At 41.0% G+C, this 20,501-nt stretch overlaps 1 protein-coding gene across 1 annotated transcript; it reads right to left on the reverse strand.

The window, feature by feature from the left end:
* Nucleotides 1-288: 288 nt before the first annotated feature.
* On the reverse strand, nucleotides 289-20,371 carry GPALPP1 (GPALPP motifs containing 1). The gene is made up of 8 exons (XM_056327667.1): nucleotides 20,230-20,371; nucleotides 12,616-12,760; nucleotides 11,536-11,628; nucleotides 7,463-7,571; nucleotides 3,772-3,906; nucleotides 3,383-3,547; nucleotides 2,874-2,972; nucleotides 289-616 (listed from the first exon to the last, which is right to left on the reverse strand). Exons 1-8 carry the CDS (start codon nucleotides 20,312-20,314, stop codon nucleotides 398-400), a joined length of 1,050 nt encoding a protein of 349 aa, XP_056183642.1. The 5' UTR covers nucleotides 20,315-20,371; the 3' UTR covers nucleotides 289-397.
* Between the last annotated feature and the right edge of the window lie 130 nt (nucleotides 20,372-20,501).

A 20,501-nucleotide genomic window follows, 5' to 3' on the forward strand; every position in this document is an offset into this window, starting at 1 on the left:
AACTTAAAGGGGATTTTTTCACTGCCTTCAGGCCAGGCTCAGCAAGAATATTCCATGGCAGCCGATAGGGGAAAACTTGCCAACTCCATTGCAAGATCAAATCCAGAGATCCTTAAAATAATACTGATTTTAATTAATTATTTTTATGCTAACAAAAAACCTCAAAACAACAACCAATGTTTTAAAGTAGCAAATTTACGTTACCTTTTTTACACCAGTACTTTCCTTTTCAGTTTAGTTGTAGTACAGATGATCCTACCTAACGGAGTACTTACAGACAAGGAAAAATAGTTAACCATTAGGGTATTTATTTTGCATACAAATATTTACAGAAAAATACTTATAAAATTAAGTATTCAAAGTTTAATTGACTTCAAAAAAGCTTCATGCTTTTATGTTATAAAAACATATTGCCTTTACTGTGCTCAAATTTACTATTCAGATCTCTGGATTTTCTTATAAGAGCTTTCTTTTGTGCTTCATCAAATCGATTGACTTTGAGATCCTGGTCTCGGTCAAATGGCCTTCTTTCTTGAGGTTTGTTCTTTTCTTCAAATGCTTTGCTCTTTAGCTTTTTCTGATGCATGTCCATGAGAGATTCTGACCTCTTTGACTCCTGGGAGAGTGGGAAGAAGGAAGAAGAAATAAAGTATTACAAAGTATCAACCACATAGAAAATCCAAATGGAAAGACTGGAATCGGGAAGGCTAAAAATTCCAGAAAAAGACAACAGCTTAGTAACTGGAAAATAGAGTGATAAATTTACACATGCTTTCTGCTCTGTGTATGCTAATCTTATCTACACTGAATAAAATACTAATAATTCAATGATGTTAAAGGTACCCATAAAGTTGTTGAATATCCGCAGTGGAGGTAAATTATAAAATAATGCAATAGAAATATGAAAGTTGCTCTGCCATTATTAGCAGAGACAAATGAAGACAACAAGAGAAATATCTCAAAGTACAGGCCTGGTTTCTTACATGCTTCTCCTAAGCATCTGTTTTCGGTCACTGCTAGGGGCAGGAATGAGCTAGATATCCTTTCAATCTTACCCTCATGAACTGTTGTTTTTAACGTCTGCTCATAACTTTTCAGTATTTGAATAATCTGTTGCAAGACCACAGGACAAAGCCACAGGTTTGAGCTAAATCATGTCTTTTGTGCTATGTTAAGGACTTTAGTTGCATTTATTAAAGAGTGTGATCCAGCCCAAATACAACATAAAACTTTTGCTGATTTCACACAGGAGATAGTCTTGTGAGAACTAATCTATGTGCCCCTCCTTTGCTCGGGTAAAGCATACTTGTGTTTCCTTAATCAGTTTCTCAGACTCTCAAATCATTACAAACCAGCCAAAACATCAGTCCAAACCAATTCTCTCATCATAAAGAGCAAAAGATGAGCAGCCCTGTTTTCTCTTATCTGAGAACACGAGATCTTTATCCTGAAGGTTCATCTTCCTTCACTCCCTGTGCAAAAACTTACTTCATCACACATACAAATAATTATGAATACATGACATAAGAAATGATGCTCATGGAAAAATAGGAAATGGACAACACTTCTTCATGATGTAACTACATCAGTGTTGACAGAACTGCACCAGAGAAAGTATAAGGCACCAGCACTGAAAGAATTAACTGTAAGAAACTATTTTAAGAGTTAAAGCTCCTGTTCAATGAAAAGTATCCTTGATAAAGGTCAGTGCAGGAAGAAACAGGAAAGGAGAGAGCAAAAAACTTTAAAAGAAAAAAACCAAACACACACAAAACACCTGAAAATCAGAAAAGAGCTGATTTAAGAAAAACCAAAACAAAACCTAACAACCCAAGAAACATTGTTCTTAAATAAGATATCCTCTTCAATTTTTCTTGAGAGAACTCTATTAACCTTAGAAACAGTAAAGGCCTATATATGTCTTATTCTGGCAATGGTACAGAGCAAAACCTGTATTTTTACATTAAAATTGTTCTATTCTACTCACAGTAACATAGACAATACAGAAAAAATTTAAGACATTATGCTAACAGCTCTGGATTTACAAGGCTCTAAGTCAAGAGGGACACGTGATTTCATGAACTACAAATAAATTATTTAAACTGTCAGATAAACTTCAATCATGTAATATAAGCCAAGGCTGCAATTCTCAAGTTAATGATACTCTCAAGAGACCAGACTGCCTTCCATAAGACTTCAGGCCATGAATCAGGGAAGAACTGCCACAAACGCCTGCAAGGCAGGCAACAGTCCGTATACTCTGGTGGATGGGGTTGGCAGACAGAAAAGCGAGATGGAACTTGACATGGAGTTCAGACTTCTAGTAATCAACATCTGCCTATGAAAATTATTGCCTTCTGCAGAGACTTGAGAAAAATTTAATATAATAAAGCTGTTGTAATGAGCAGTTGATGTAATTAATTACATGGTCTAATTAATGCATCAATCCGCTTAGCCCATCAAGCTTATTTTGGGTTAATGCATACTTTGTCTGAAAAGTTAAACCTGTACTACTGTTCTGTTCTTGGGATGTTGGTAATTTGGTGAAGCAAGCTAATATTTGAATTAAGGTTGCCTGCTCCCAGCAACCATGTCCTGACATGAGGATGACTTAAGGAAAACACTACCTAAAACTGGGACAATATACACAAATCCCAGTTCTGTCACATTGTTTTCAGCAGCAGCTGGAGGACCCAGTCCTGCTCTTGTTGAAGTGAAATGTTTTAATGACTTAAACAGCAGTAGGTTTGGGCACTAAAAGGGAAGACTATAACAGCATCACCATGGAAACCAGCAGCCCTGGAAATCAGAACCAGAAGAGTGAAGAATTAAGGGAAACGCAGGAAGAGGAAATATTTTGCTATTACACTTACATTGTATGAAGTCACCTGCTCAACAAGTCTCTTTTCTCTCCCAGATAATACAGTTTCTTCATTATCCTTACAGGTTGACTTTTTTGCCTCTTCTCTTTCCTGATAAGTAGAAGAAATCACATGCTATAACAATCACAGTGTCTGAAGTAAAAAGCAGGGAAATCTATATTTATTTTTTAATTAAATCTGAAGGGTAGAGGCCACCAGGTATTTTTTGCTCAAAGAAGAAACTGGACACACTGTAATCGTGAATTACACATTGGACACACTGTATGTAATTCAATGAGCTGATACAGAGTACCAGATTACTGTAGAAAGGAGAGGGAATAAATGATTATTAATGCAAATATAAATCATTATTTCCTTGCTTTTACCTTTAAGCCTTGAATTCATAAGTTTTGACAACAAAGAAAAATCTGGGAAAAAAAAATAATCACCGAACAACTCGGGGTATCTTTGTTTTCACATACCTGCTGCCTGCAGGTGTATATGAATGAATAAACACTCACCTTGGCTTTTCTTTCTCTGTCAGCTGGAGTATCTGTCCAAATAGATCTATCACCTGATTTGTCATCAGCTCTTCTCTTGAATGTTCTTGGGCCAAATCCAAAGCTTTTCAATTCAGGTGGAAGTTCTGTCATCCATAATTCCCTGGTAACTTGCTTGGATTCATCCTTTACAAAAGAAATAGGGGCAGGGGGAACAGTAAAAAAAGCATAATCAAAAATTGCTGTCTGAATTTCTTGGCTACCAGCAGAAATCATGGATTTTTCCTTGTCTTGACAACCGCAAACACTGAGCATCCTGAGCAACTGCAACTGTGTCACACAGAAAACAGGCAAAGAAAAACAAATACACTCCAGCAACAAAATACTGGAAATAAAGAAATCCAACTTACGCTGTCTGCTGAAGTAAGTTTTTCCTTCATTCTCTGAGCTCTGCGTTCAAAGTCTTTAGTCACATCAGACTCTACTGGTCCTTTTGCAGGCATTGGGCCTATGAGATTGTCTTCTTCCTCACTACTATCTGTAACCTTCCAAAAATAAAACATTTCTCTCAACCATAGTGCTAAGACCATCAAGGAACACTTTAGCTTCATAGGATTAGAATGACTTTTGTCTGTAAGAGCCCACAAACCTAACACAATGCATCTGGCAGTCACACAACAAAAACCTGGATTAACACTCCAGATTAGAGCTGCTCCAACACTTTAACATGGATACTTAAGTCTCCATGTTTTCATAAACACCATCTCTTGTCTGAGGCAAAACCGCTGGTAAACATAGTGGCAGCACAAAGTCCTGCTACTTTACATCTGTGGCCATATGCAAATCTGAAACACACAAGCATACATCTTTGATACTTTGGGGTTTACCATCATTATTGGACGTATTTCCATAATAAGGATCGCAGTTTCACATGACAAGACCTGTTTCAAGCTCAGATTCTGTAAGGATGCTAGAAAGATGAACATGCAAGCTAGAGTACAGTGGTATACATGGTTCTACACTCCTGGGTGCATAGTATCTGCCAGTCTGCTCTCTTGGTTCTGACATTTGCTTCTTCGAACCCTTTTGGCACTGCATTTTAAGCAATTATTTGGAGGACAGCTCAAAAAAACCTAGTTTGAAAGGGACTAGATGTTAACAATAATCTCTGTGGATGCCAGGAGTTGTACAGAAATCTCACGGGTCCCTCCAAGTTAAAACAGTACAGACGTGGACAGAGGCAGGACTAGACAGAAAATGGCGATGCCACAGTGCCCTGGAAGCAAAACTAAGGTGCCCAATATCTACAAAAGTGAAAAGAATTAGCTACAGCCTGAATGTGGGCGATGAAGCAATGGGAGTAGGATGACAAGAAGGCTGTATACTCAGGAAGCACAGAGCTTTACTTGAAAATACAAGGTGGTGGCGAAGAAGTTTTAAGTGAAGGGTGAAGAAGGTGGGGGCGAATGGCTTGTTTTTGTCATGCCAAACTTTGGTTATCAGGCAGACAGCCTAGAGAGAAGATAAGGGCTCAAGAGCAATGAGCAGCGTAAAAACATTATTAGGAGCCTTCCATGTAAAGTAAGGCACCTGAGGCAGAGGTGATCAGTGGAAGATGCAAGAACAGAGCACAGAACCTCACTAGAAGTCAACTAATGGGTGCACAGGGGACGCAGGATGAGTGAAAGGAGGAGGAGAGCAGGAACGTATCCTGCTACACTGAGTTCAAGCCTAATACTTCAGGCTGCTCGCAGTTGGCACCCCACTGCTGTTGAGGGATTTGGGCTAAGGAAGACAGCAGGTGTGAAATAAGCTACTTTACTCCTATGTGGGCCACTTGCTACAGAAACTGGCATGCTTTAATGACACTGCTCTGAGCTAGCTAAGCCAGTTGGCCCTGTCTGCCTCTAGGAGTCAGCAAAGGTATAAATAGTGGGGAAGGCAAGCTTCAGGTAGCTAAAGACACGGCTGTGGACCACAAGGTGCAAGAAGCAGCTTAGCAAATTTAATGGCTGTATGACCAGTTGCATGAAACTGATCTGAAAGACTGAGGAGGGTGAGAAACAGCTGGTCATTTATAAACACCACCAAAACAAGGTGGTAATACCAATTTCTCTCATAATTTTTCTCAAAAACATTTACATAGTCAAGCTTTCACTCATTATCTACCACTGCAATATTGCTTCAGCTTTTAGAGAATGGGGTGACTGCATTCTCTCTCTTTTTTAAAAGGAAGGAAAGAGCTGGTGGGAAAGAGGAATAACTGTCTTGAGAAACCAAGGCAGAAGACCACCATCCTCTCTCTGTGTACAAACAAATAAAAAATGCAAAGATATGATTTTCATGATAAATTGTATTGTAAAGTAGTTAAGGATGAAAGACAAATTCCATGTTGAGTTTTAATTGAAGAAGCATGTCTCATTTCCTTTCTCATTAGTCTTAAGTTCAATTCACTCCATTACCACCTACCTCAAACAAGATGAAATTAAACAAACATTGAGAAATACTGCCTTCAAGTTTGAAGGGGAAATCAATATAAAGTGAAGAATCAGCATGGAATAAGCTGCCTCTAAAGATGTACTAGAATACAAAATAAATAAATTAAACCAAAATAAACAGAAAAATTACTCATCATGTTCAAAGGTAAAAGATTAGAGTATCATTAAGAAGAGGAAAAAAATAAGGTAAGATAAGTTCTGTAGTATCTGTAACAAAGCTGAAGCTAGATCTATTTAGGACAAAAGAGACTTTTTTGTTTGTAAAATACATAAGCAGATCAGTTTTGACATTCCTGCCTCAAGAGATCTGTCATTATGATAAATTGCTTAATCATTATTTGGAGTTATAAGATGACAAGGATCTTAAAAATGTCAGACTGATTCTTCATGAAGGATTATGACAACACTCGCTGTAGGAGGCTGAAGAATGATGTACTTTGCAACTACTAATCAAAAAAGTGAAGTTCCAAAGCAACCTTTGCCTCATCCCTTCCTAGCATGTCCCACAGTGTCTGGAGTTAAACTTAAAACTTAAGTATTTTAGAAATAAACAGAGTAACTGTTAATTCTCACAAGGAATTAATATTCACTATACCATAGCATGAGAGAGATCTAATTGCTTAAAAACTGGTATCCAGCACCATTTTTCATGTCTTAGGGTATCCTGCCTGGGTTAAGTGGTGCTGTTCAAGAAGGATGCAAGCTTCTCTAAGTCATTACTCCCCATCTGCCAGCCTGCTGCAGATGATTCAGATCCCTCAGAATGATACTACAGGCCCATGTTTAGGGTGCTGAATCTTCCCCATACTTCTAGCTGTATTTTATCACACATCTTACTCTTGAATGTTCTTTGGTAGTACATATAACCACAGAATAATATGGATTACACTATAGGACTTGCAGGTTAGGTAAAAAACTAGGTTTCTACCTAGTTTTTTACCTAACCTGAGAAGAACTGTCAAAAAACACAAAATACTGCATCAGTGTCACTGTTCTGCTCTGCCTTACTCCTAGTTACAGGTATCATCTTACTATTGATACAAACAGTTAGTGATACTGTAGCGTCATTCTTGATTGCGTTCTTTTGAATAAATGTATTTAACACATTCACTAATAAACATTTTAAAAGAGTGAAGATATGTGAAATATTCAATCATTTTGCTCCCTTTTCAGCAACAGAGTAAAAGCTTGAATTACAGGTAAATATTTTCATTCTAACAGGTTGCGTTACTTCTTTGACATCTTCAAAAAATCTGAACTTTGCCAAGATGTCCACTCGTGAAGGATGTCACACCAGAAGAATGGAAAAACATTGGGAAGAATTACTGTGACTGCAGTTTAGGATGCCTAGATCTCTTGCACTTGGTGAGTGCCTCATATGTCTAACAGCAAAATCACAACAAACCAGACCAGCCACCTTCTTTTTTTTAAGGCTTATTTATGCTTCAGTATTTGACTCAGGCAAAAATATGCCAGACACTTTCTGGTCTAAAATTAAACTGTGATGCTGAAAAGTATGTCTAGTAGACTTTTTCAGGCTCCTACTTGTTATAGCATTTCAGATAGACTGTACTAAAACAAAAAGTCTTCTGTTTTCACAAACCTGGGTACGGAACTCTGATGAAAGAGATGGTCCTATGGAACATCTGCTACTCCCAGTGTCCTGCGAAGGTTTCCTAAAGCCAGGTGGTAATGCAGGACCTATAATGGGCCTGAGGGGGAAAAAAAATAATTATCTTCATTTTCAGTTGAGGAGGAAAAAAAGGAAGTAACATAACCAACAAGGACAGTACATTAAATGATAGCCTTCTACTATTTGCTGCAGGGAAAATTAAATGGATTAATATAAAAATAAAAATCAAATGTTGATAAGAAGCGATTCTCCTTCCTCCCCATACCAAGTGTGCCCCCTACACACACACTATAAAAATAACTGAGTAAGAGCTTCTCTGTCTTCCAGGAGGACCTCTGCAGATAGCTGGGGTGCAAGAAAACTGGGGAAGTTGCAGCATGTAGTCATGGAAATCCACTTTTTTCTTCCCTACCTTCCTTCACCAGATTCAAGAGCAATGAAAGGTGAGAGGTCAAATATATGCTACTTTTTCTCTAGCAACAAAGTCAATTTTGTTCATTCTTGCTTTGCACCACAGTTTCACTGTCCTTCAATAAACAGAATCAGTGAACTGCTCTGATTTCAAGTTTATTTTCCCTTGGAATGGGGATGGGAGAAGAAAAGTTTTGTGATCCCAGGCAACTTCACTGATTTGTTCTTATGCAACAGCTCTGCAAGCAGTATAATTCAATTGTCTCCAGGAGCCACAGAAAGGTGAGAAACGCTTTTCAATGGTGAAAACAGTTCAAAGCACACTAGAAACTGTGCTTGCAGTACTGAAAAGACTTTTGTATACCATTTCCTCTTAATAATCTAGCATCATATTCTTTAAAGCTAATAAAAGCTAATTAAAAACTCAAGTAATTATCACCTAAAGAAATAGCCAAGTGACAGCATCCTCACAATGTATCAGCAGAGACTTCATTTATTACTATCTTCCATTTGAACTTTAGGGAAATAAAACATAACACAATGTAAACTGAATTATGCTAATTATTGTCTTCTACTAAATCCCTCATAATCTAATCAGTACAGTCCTGCTGTAATGATATTAATGTCAGCATTTGAAAAGGGGAATTAAAAAGCAGAAAGTCCTGCCAGAAAGCCAACCACAGACAGACAGACAAAAGCAATAAAACTGAGCTCAGGCCAGGACAAGGGCACTGGTGAGGTTTCAAACCCAGGCAAGAGGTCTGGGTTGAATCTGAAGTTCCACCCCCACCTAACTGCTGCAAAAAAGAAACAGCTTTTATTTTCCTCTTCTCCTTTCTGAGTGCTTTCTCGTTGAGATGATATTTTAAATTCCCAATATAATTCAAAGAGATTGAATTTAAACCTATACAGATATGTCCAAAATAATATTTTATTTTAGTACACAAATAGCTTTATTTTGCATGGAGAGACAGTTAAACCAAACTATAAAAAAGCCTTCTGCTAAAATATACAAGAACATCTATGTTGTGGGCTGTATCTGTGCAACTTGTGAAAAAGAGCAGATCTCAAATACTCTGCCTTGCTTCTGTCACAGCTCAAAGGCTCTTCCAAAGAGTAGAAAAATGGTTCCTATATTCATCCCTCCCACACTTTCTATTTCTATGCTTTTTTTTTTTTTCTCTCCACATGAAAAACCCTGTTGCTTGGGTCTTTCCCCAGCAGCGCACAGCCAGTGTGATTCTTGACAGCCTCCTGGATGTCCAAAGGTTCCCTGAAAGGTGAAGTGAATCTAAATAAAACTCTGTTAAACACATTTTGCTGCTCTGGGTAGCTTTGGTACCTATCTAGACACATTCAAAAACAACCCCCAAACTTACAATGAATTAAGCTTTAATTTAAAAAATATTGAATTTCATATATGGCAAAGAATGTTTCTCTGGTTTTGGGCTTGGGAGTCTTTGCTAATGTGTATTATAAAATAGGCATTTCAGCATTCTTCTGATGTATAACAAAACATTTTTTAGGATAACCTTTGCTCTTTACCTTGATGTGCGCATACCTCGGGAATATCTGAGTGCTGCACTTGTGTCTAACATTGTTAGTTAAAACATAGTTATCTAAACATTGCTGGTTATCAAAGTTGAAGGAAAACAGTTCATACATGTATTTTATGCTGGAATTATTCAAACAATTTTTAACAAGCTGCAAATTGGCACACGAGCTGCTCCTAATCATGAATATGTTGCTTTGACAAGTCTGGAGAAGATGTAACAGAACGAATGCTTTTCTAAAAGAATGAATAGGTCACACAGAGCTAACAAACAGTTTGTCCATATATTGAAACAAACAGCTTGCATTTGTTTCAATTATTTGTGGCTAGCTCATCAGCAGCAATCTGCTCAACACTCAGCAGTGCAGTGGGGACACGGTTAACACACTGTGTCTATACCCTGCACAGCTTACACGCCTCAGTGTGTCAGGACAACTAGACTACCAGGTGTATGGGGGTGGCAGACAGACAAGGCTCTTCCCACACATCACACCTTTCCCACCTATTCAGGGAATCAGGCTGGGTGCAAAACAGCTCTGCTCAATCTGCTTTCTCCGTGTGTGCTAGGAGCGGTTGTATGGTGAGCTAGGACAAAAAACCCCCGACAAACTACCAAGTGCCTTTTATTGCTTTAATCTCTTACACTCTGACACAGGGCAGACTCTTGCCTCTGAGTGTTACCCAACATTTTGGAAATAAACTGCTAAGTAGAAATAAAAGTTGGGTGAACATACAAAAGACTAAGATTATATGATGGGTGACTGCCTGTGTCACTGCTCATCTCTCTAACCTTCAAACTACAATTTGCCTCTTTTCTTCCTCTTTTTCTTTTGCACACTTTGACAAAACATTTTACCACAGGAGTATTCATGTCAAAAATCAAGAAAGCTACCCCTGCCGGTATTAAAAGGTACAAGCATTTATTTGCTTTATTAGAGATCACATTATTTTTAGTGACTTCTTAAGTTTTATAATTAAAATAACACATAGTGCATATGAAACAGAAGCGAAAAATATTAGTTACTCTTGGGACCATCAAAGCACCAAACAAGCCCACTGAGCATGATACCCACAATTATAAAGTTTGTTGATTACAGCAAAGCGTAGTTAAACAGACACAAAGAGGATACTTCCAAATAAGCTTAGTTAGATAAATTCTTGTTTTCCTAACTGCTGCCAAGCATCATAAAAATTTATCCAAACTAAAAAAAAAATATTCAACTTTAAAATTTCCTTTGAGATGGTATACTATACACACAGCTTGACAAAAAATTGAGTCCCTTTCCTAGAACTGAAAACTCACACCTGAGAGGAAGGTATTAACTTAATTTTATCTACCAGCTCCCTATTGCTCTGAGGAAAATAATAGTGACCGATGGACTCTCCCGTACCTTTCATCAATAGGCATCCCCTTGGAAGTCCCAATTTAACTACAGATCATAACTTCAAATTATAGAAGGAAGTGCACAGATTAATGTAAAGACTAGAAGGCTGCAAGACATGGCTAAAGTCTGCATAGAAAATCCATAAATATTTTTTTGGGGAAGTATTTTATAATTGTGTGTAATCAAATGGAAAGCTTCCTGACAAAGGCTGTAAATAATGCTTATTTACTTACACCTGACAGCTTGCTTTCCAGACATAAACAATAATCCTTGGTGCATTAGTAAATTACAATTCCAATAATCTGCACTGTATTGCACCACACAAAAACTTACTGCCCTACTCCCTCACAGTCCAGAATGAACTATAGAACTATGGGTCCTTGTACTGTAATTTGTTTTTTCTGCACTGATCTGAGACCTATCATAAGAAATGGAAGAAATCTGACATTAAAAATACAAATCGGACAATTCACATTTTTTCTTTTTCTCTCCAATCTTCCAACCAGGACTAGGAGGGCTGTGTGTTCTGTTTCAAGGGAATGCTGTTCCTATTCTCAGGATGTGGAGGAAGCAATTCTAATCATCTGAATCCGAAGTGCACAATTGAAGTGTTCTGTAATAGTGCTACAAAATATTTTATCTAAAATAATTGTGTTTTAAGGAAAAGCACCTGAATATAATTCCATTTTTATTACCTCTCTGGAGAATCATCCTGTTTTTTAAACCCAGGAGGAAGAGCAGGCCCAAAAAAGCCATCATCATCATCTTCCTGAATTCTTTTTGGCTTTCTGCAAATATAAAGATTTCGCTTAATAATTACCTTGACATGCATAGCAATTATCTACATTTAAAAAAGGAAAAAAAATATGTAAAATTATTTCAGACAGTCTTATGTACTAAATATCCTGCTGTTACCAAGGAAACAGTGCAAAAGGATCCAAAATAATTTGAAGCAATTAAAAAATTGGGAGCATAAGCTTCAGTCCAAAAATGCTTTGACATTTAAAAAAAATTAAGAATGCTTTTGCTGTAAAAAGAAAAGTAATATTATGTTGAATTACCATTTTCTAGTCACAAAGTAATTTTAAATTTAGCACACTTCTTTCTCCATTTTTATACAGTCTGCATTTTGACTAGTATTTTTCCCCGTTCAATTTTAATTAACTGAAAAACTGTTGAATAAGACAAGAAGAAAAAAGTGATGAAATTACTCTAACACTCATTAATATGGCATAACGCCCTCCACGTCCCTTATACAAGCCCTAGCACAAACACACACAAGTTCATAACACAGCAATTGTGAGTAATCAACCTCGCCAAATGCGAGTACGTGCAGACTCCTGTTATTTGCTGAACAATTTGGATTTTTTCATCAGAGTTGACTCAATTGAATGCATAAATTCATGCCCAAAAATACTTCTTATGACCTTCCAATGAGATGTAGTAATGAGACACAGGGCAAAACTCAAGTACCAAATACTTACAGATGTGGTAAGTGGTATCCTTAGTATAAACAAGCAGAACATTAAGGATTTTATTACTTTAATTGCAGAACTAAAACAAAACATGTAACTACAGCAATCTGGTTGCCTTACATAACTTAATTCAACTGTCAAACAGGTCAGCTGAACATTCTTGATTTTACACAGGCTTTACCCTTTTTCTTTACAGGGTTTACTTTTTATTTCTATAATACCATCCCTTTCTCACAATTTATAGACACATTTCATTTGTAATACAACATAAATATACAACTAATCTAAGAACATACTCACTTGGGTGCTGGATCTCCTTCTGTCTCCTCTTCAGAATCTCTGCTTGTGTCTCTGGGTAGAGGAAGAGATTCCAAGTCATCATCACTGTCAGGAGTTTCTGAGCCACAGCTGCTTTTATAGCCTGGAGGCAGTGCTGGTCCTGCAACTGAACATTTCAGAGTTATCTGGGATACTTATTAAATGTTTCAAATAAATATGATCTATCCTAGCATTCCCAAAATACCTATCTACCTGGAATTCAATTTATTCAATCATTGCTTTGTCTAGCATTTAAGAACATATTTAACAAACTGCTAGAAGTAACTTTTTTCAGCTCCATATTTCAACGAACAACCCCACCCCCCCCCACCCCCCCAATTAAATTAGTACATTACTAATCCATTACTACAGAGTGTCTTCTGGAACAGGACTAGAAAACCTTGTTTCATCTAACAACTGATTTACAACACATGTATTATAAACCGGTATACTTAAAAAGAAACTACCACCTTAATAAAGCATTTGAAGCTTACTAGTGAAGAGTCACATCACTTGTATGTACACAGCATGGGAGACCATAGGTTAGTTAAATTTGATCGCCAGCCTGCTTTAGGAATGGTTTAATGATTAAGGTTATTCCCAGTTCAGCTAAGCACGAGCAGCAGGCACAGACTTATGTCCTCTGCTGAAAAAGATGATTTAGGCATTCAGACTTGGAAGAATCATTGCTGTCAGAAGGCCGGGGCCGTGGATGAAGCTTCCATGTTCCAGTCAACCCTTCAACCTCTGAAGCATCAGAAGGGGACAGATATCTCAGCAAAGGAAAAAATCAGACCCTAAGACTGCTAACAGGTCTGAGCTGTTTCTGGCACTGTTATTCACCAGCAGGCACAGCCCTTTGTACACTTATTTGGATACAGTACCACATACACTGTGTCCAGAAGCAGCTTAGCCACTGATCCTAACAGCAAACGCCCCCTAAATGAGACATTTAATACAGATACCCTCACAGGCTCAATCAACACAGAGCCACCTGGAGTAGGCAAAGACCAGCAATGATCCCAAGATAAGAGGCCTTCCCAGATCCAGGGTAGTGCATGCAGGGCCAGCACCAGTTGACACACACAGCATAAACAGCTGTCCGATAAAATGGAGATCAATCATTTTGCATCCTGAAACACAGGCACCATTCCTCCTTTTAATATTTCAAGCCTTGAGTCCAAGACTGACAGGACAGAAAGATGTTTTGGAGGGAAAAGACATTGTTAGCTTTATGAATAGTCAAGGATTAGATGAAAAGATGAGATACAATAAAACCACATAAATGAAGGGTACCAGAAAATTGCACTTCCAGTTAAAGAGCTACAACTTTTTGATGGTGCAAAATAAAACCTGATACAGATTATGGTTCCATTGTTAGCTGACAAAAGCTAGGCAGAAATTGAGTCCTTCAAGTGAGCTTCATAAAGCTTTTACTCATCTTTAGCACATGACACAGAACAAGGACAGCTTACTAGCTACAAAGCAGCCAGACAGATCTGCCACGTGTTTTGTTTTCTGTTTTAATGGGAAAGGCTTAAACCAGGACACAAAAAATCCATTTCGGCACGAAGTAGGAAAAAAAAAATAACCCACAACACCCCAGCCTATAAAGGTAAAGTAAGTTCAAGATGAGAAGGAACAAACAGATGAATGATAAATAAAAATAAAGACTGGTATCAAGAAGTCTCCCATTTTGGTATGAGAAGCACCACTGGATAAAAAAACCACTTAAAAACCCGACAAAACCTGCACAACAGCCTTCTCCAGCCACCTGGTGCCCTGATACCATAAAAGCAGAGCTTCATTTGGTCTGAATGCAGACAGACAAAAGAAAGGACTTGGAGTGAAAGAAGCAAACTGAGATGCAGTTTGGTAAGTCTGATACTGCAGAGGAAGAGAGAAATAGGGATCAGCTTTGTGAGCTGGAAAGAACTAGTAACCAAAACTATCTAAGGAAGGAGACTGGCCCCACTGACACGTTGTCCAGCATCAGGGCTAAGATATACGCTTTCTATCCCACCTCCTGTCTGTTACGCTGGCACAGCCATTTGCATGGGCTATGCAATAAACTGGATCAGGGAACTTAAGAAGTATAAAAATAACACTGCAAAACCCAGCACTACCCTGAAGGAACTGTTTGTTCGTGGAACTGCAGCCTAAGCAGGACAACCAGAAACAAAGTAAGAGTCAGACTGGTTCATGAAAGGAAAATGGCATTTAAAGCCTTGGGAAGAAACAGTCATTGAACCTGGTGAAAGAAGTGGATGGAAGAGAAAGCCTTGGGAGAATAGGGATTAAAAATTAATTATGATCATGGTACTGACTGAGACTAATAATCAGCACAGGTGAGGATACAGTTATGGATTAGGTTGGGGTGGGGAGCCACAGTGATTAGTAGAGAGGAAGGGATGGGAATTGCTAAGCATAGATTCTGGGAGCAAAGAAAGGGAAGGGTAAGAAGGGAGGCCAAGATCTGATGGGAATGAAATTCCCTGAAAGCCAATGAAAAGTAGAGATACAGACCAAAGGAGGAATGGAGGAGAGGTCAGTATCAGGAAACTAAAACCAACGAGGTCAGGAAGAGATATGGACGTACCAATGACAGAACAGGAAAGTGAGGAATTAACCAGAACTGAGAACAACTCAGAGCAGGACAGTGGGATATGAAAGTGTCAGAAGAAAATTTTGGGGATGGAGAGGAGAGAAACAGAGCCAAGGATATGTCTAAAGTCAGAATGAATGTTTCACAGTTGCTAGAAGTGGCCATCCTACCATTGTTGCTCTGACTTGCTCTCTCCATTGAGCAGGCTCTGGTGACTATCCACCTGAAAATTAAGTCAATTCAACTCAGAATCCAAATGGAAAACTACTTTTTGCTTTGTCTGTTTTTGCTAGGTTAATCTCTGCTGTATTTGGCGATTCTAAGCAATCTACCATGCCATCAGACAGGCACTGGGAACCTCCAAGGACAGACAGGAGTACGGCCTTTCACCTTCAGCAACAGCGACAGATCAACTCAGACATATCACATCAATGCCTCTGTACTTCAACAAATGGGGCCTCAATGCTGAAATAGCCAAAATCTCTTCTGTATCTCTGGTTAGTTTTAGCCCTTTCCTAGTATTTCTCTCCTGCTGGTACAAGGACAGCACAGAGGCAGGGACAAAAGGGCCAAAGGAAGTAGAAGTCTTCCAGCAGGAACACATTTAGGCCAGCTTCAAAGCATCATCATGAGAAAAAAGAATCAGGAGATGAGTGCGTCCCATAGGTTGGGCAGTGCAAGCTGAAGAAGGAAAGGTAAAATATTTGGCAGGGTTTGAGCTTTTGAGTCTGTCCAGCTATCACTTGCTCCCAATTCTGGTCATGATTAAGGGTCACAGGGTTCAAGGAGCAGCAGTTCTCTGACACCAACGGACATTTGTATCTCCTGACGAAGTCCATTTCAACTCCCTCCCTCTGTGCTGACCTACAGGTAGAGCAGCAACTGGCAACTGGCACTTTATCTTAAGTTACTCCCTTATCTTCCGAGGCAGGGATGCACAGGGAAATGAACAAGGCAGCTTTTAACTCCACTCACGTTTCACAATACAAAATACCACACATCAACATCAATGTGATTACACAAGCTACAATTACTACATTTTCAGTTTTTCTTCTTTTAACAAAAAAAAAAAAAAAAAAAAAAAAAAAAGCAAGAATTTGCATGCTACAAGTTACAACAGAGCTCTTATGTCAGGGGTTGGAACTAAATGATCTTTAAAGGCCCCTTCCAACCACAACCTTTCCGTAATTCTGTGTTATTCATATAAAGATGAAAGAAATACAAATTTACGAATGGATCAACAGACACTTTTTTTTCACTACATCTAGCATGGCAGTGTCATATCCCAGATGTAAGACAAATGCTTATCTGACTGCCAAGAGGGCAAACCACATCCTGGGGTGCATCAAACACAGCATAACCAGCTGGTCAAGAGAGATGATCATCCTGTGTATTCAGCATTGGTGTGGCCTCACTTGAGTACTGTGGGCAGTTCTAGGCCCCACAATTTAAGAAGGATGTAAAGGTCCTTGAATGTGTCCATAGGAGGGCAACAAAGCTGGTGAAAGGCCTGCAAGGAATGTCCTGTAAGGAATGGCTAAGGAGTTTGGGCTAGTTTAATTTAGAGAAAAGGAGGCTGAGAAGTGACCTGATTGCTCTCTGTAGCTGCTTGAGGAGGGGAAGTGGAGAGGGAGGTGCTGATCGCCCCAGTATCCAGTGATAGGACATGTAGGAATTGTTCAAAGCTGCACCAGTGTATGTTCAGACCGGACATTAGGAAGCACTGCTTTACTGAGAAGGCGGTCAAACACTGGAACAGGCTTCCAGGAGTAGTTAACATGGATTCATCAAGTGAAAATCACGCCTGACCAATGTGATAGCCTTCTACGATGAAATGACTGGCTGGGTAGACAAGGGGAGAGCTGTGGATGTTGTCTACCTTGACCTCAGCAAGGCTTCTGACACTGTCTCCCATAACAACCTTATAGGCAAGCTCTGGAAGGGTGGGTGAGATAGGTGGACAGTGAGGTGGGCTGAGAACTGGCTGAATGTCAAGAGCTCAGAGGGTTGTGATCAGCAGCACAGAGTCCAGCTGGAGGCCTGTAGTCAGCGGTGTTCCCTGGGTCAGTACTGGGTCCTATCCTGTTACATTTATTCATCAATGAAGGGACAGAGCGTACCCTGAGCAAGTCTCATGATGATACAATACTGGGAGGAGTGGCTGATACACCAGAAGGCTGCACTGCCACTCAGCAAGACCTGGACATGCTGGAGAGTTGGGCAGAGAGCAACCTAACAGAAGTTCAACAAAGGCAAGTGTAGGGTCCTACATCAAGGGAGGAATAATCCCACGTACCAGCATGGGCTGGGGCTGACCTTCTGGAGGGCAGCTCTGCAGAGAAGGACCTGGCAGTTCTGGTGAACAGCAAGATGCCCGTGAGCCAGCAGCATGCCCTGGTGGCCATGAAGGCCCATGGGATCCTGGGGTGCATTAGGAGGAGCATGGCCAGCAGGTTGAGCGAGGTGATCCTCCCCTCTGCTCTGCCCTAGTGAGGCCGCATCTGGAGTGCTGTGTCCAGTTCTGGGCTCCCCAGTTCCAGAGAGACAGGCAACTACTGCAGAAGGTCCAGAGGAGGGCTATGAAGGTGATTAGAGGACTGGAGCATCTCCCTCACTAGAAAAGGCTGAGAGAGCTGAGCCTGTTTAGCCTGGAGAAGAGAAGACTGAGAGGGGACCTTATCAATGCATATAAATATCTTCAGGGCAAGTGTCAGGAGGACGGGGCCAGGCTCTTTTCAGTGGTGCCCAGTGACAGGACAAGAGGCAACAGGCACAAACTGCAGCACAATAAGTTCCATCTAAACATAAGGTAAATTTTTACCCTGAGGATGGCAAAGCACTGGAACAGGTGGCCCAAAGAGGTTGTGGAGTCTCCTTCTCTGGAGACATTCAAAACCCGCCTGGACATGACTGTGCAACCTGCCCTAGGTGAACCTGCTTTAGCAGGGGCTTGGCTAGATGATATCCAGCGGTTCCTTCTAAGCCCAACCATTCTGTGATTCCTAGAGAGGTGGTTGATGCCCCAAGCCCGTCAGTGTTTAAGAAGCCCTTAACAGCATGTTTTTTAACTTTTGGTCAGCCCTAAAGTGGTCAGGCAGTTGGACTAGATCATTGTCATAGGTCACTTCCAACTGAAATAATCTATTCTATTCCCTTATCTTATAGTTCTGAATGAAACCTTTTTGACAGAATTCTCAGAACAGCTGCTCAAAGTCCTACTTTCTGCTGTTCAGAGGCGGAAACAATGGAAGTAGAATAAAAACCCCAAGTGTTCTTACAGAAAAGCAAAGAGCAGTGCAAATATTGGTGAGACCACAAGGAAAGAAAACATAGTGGAAAAGCTGTTCAGCTTTAAAAGGGGAAGTATCCCTTAAAATAACTAGAATATAAAAGAAATAGTTGCAGAATTACTTCTAGGCCCATTCTGTCTCAAGACCCGGCAAGCGTTACAGTGCAGAAGATGCTTGTAGCAGCCCCACCACACAATTTTGCCACTCAGAACCTCCAGGTGCTGGGATCCAACTAGAGCTGTAATTCTGTACAACAAAGTATGTTACAACAAAGTACTTGCTCTCTCTTCCTTCTCTACACTGCAGCAGTATGCCTTGTGTTGAGCAGGTACACTTACTTGTACCAAGCTGTTGTATGTCAGGAAACATTTATAGAAGTTATAAAAACAAATAAACAACCCCTAATAGCTGGGTTTTGGTGTGTTTTTTTTTGTTTTGATTTTGTTTTTTCTTTTTAAAGGCAAATAAATTCCTTCATCCACTTCACACACAAATCCCCAAGATCTGCCAGTGTAACTGTAGTGCTATGGAGCTGACGTACAGTGAGACAGAATGTGAACAAACTAGGCTGAATGACCTAGACTACATACTGCCAAAACACTTGATATCACGAAACCACAGCCTACTGATAAATGTAACTTATTTTGTTCAGTGGATTCACACACAGTATAGATACTTGCGATGTGTAACAGGACATTGTTAGAAAGAAAGTGAGTAAGCCATCGACACAAACAGGAGTAGGAAAGGCTGCATCAGCTGAAACTAGCGTGTAGTCAGGGCTTCAGTACAGAGCTGAGCTGCCGACCCGGAGCTCGATGTTGCTGTAGTGCCAGCTCTCTCTTCCTATTGCTCCCTCTTCTGGATTAAAAAAATGAGAAGAGCAGACAAGCACAGCAAGCCATTCCCATCGGAGCTGCTTTGTTTAGAATAACTGAATGGAACAGTGCCAGAAACTGAACATATTATTATGAATATAACATGAACCTGGGTTAAAGGCAAGGAGTACTAACGCTCAAACTGCTACTTCCAGAGATACTATTAACACAGAACACGTAAGAGTCCAAGTGGGGGAAACTGCTCCACCGCAGGAGAGCCAGTCTGGCTGTCAGCTGGTCTCGGCGAGGTCCCACTTCTGCCGTGCCCCCTGTGTCAGCATAAGAGACCCCGGCGACCCTGCTGGCAGGCGAGTCACCGCAGCCCCGCCGGGCGCCAGCCGCCTCCGCATGCCGAGGAAAGCGACCGAGAAACGACAGGCTCGTGAAGCGTTTTGCTCTGACAAAGGCCAGCAGGCCGCAGCCGCCTGCCCAGCGGCCCTCCCTCCTGCCACCACACCGAGCTACTGAAGAACTCAGGCCGAAGAGCACATGTAGAGCTGGAGCAGGAAAATCATCAACGGATCGACGCAGTATTTTTTAAAAAAAAGTTTTAGACCGTCTCCTATCGATAGCACCCCATCAGGCAAGACCTTCTACTTCTGTTCCTGTTCCTTAAGAAGCCGCTGTAAGAACGGCTCGCGACGCTCAGATTCACGCAAACCCGCCGCGCAGCCACGTCCCCCCGGCCTCGGGAGCGGCCCCGGGGCCCCGAGGGGCCACGCTCGCCCCCCGCTGCCAGCCGCGCCGCCTGAGGTGAAACACGGGGGGCGCCCCCCGCCGCCGGGGACCGGGGACGGGGCGCAGCCGCCCCCAGCCCGCGCTCTACCTTGGCTGAAGTCCTCATCCGGGTCCGCCTCGGCGCAGCGCGGGAAGCCGGGCGGCAGAGCGGGGCCGATGAGCTCGCGGGCCATGGCGGGGAAGGGGCGGGGAAGGGGGCGGGGAAGGGGGCGGGGAAGGGGGCGGGTGGGGGGCACGCGGCGTCGCGCCTGGCCCGGGGTGGCGGCGCAGCCCCTCCCTCCCGCCCCGTCCCGCCCCGTCCCGTCCCGCTCCGCTTCCCCGCCCCCCGCCGCCGCGCTTCCGGTGCTACGGAATGACGCA

The sequence above is a fragment of the Falco biarmicus genome, chromosome 2 (assembly GCF_023638135.1).
Source record: "Falco biarmicus isolate bFalBia1 chromosome 2, bFalBia1.pri, whole genome shotgun sequence".
Lineage (NCBI taxonomy): Eukaryota > Metazoa > Chordata > Aves > Falconiformes > Falconidae > Falco > Falco biarmicus.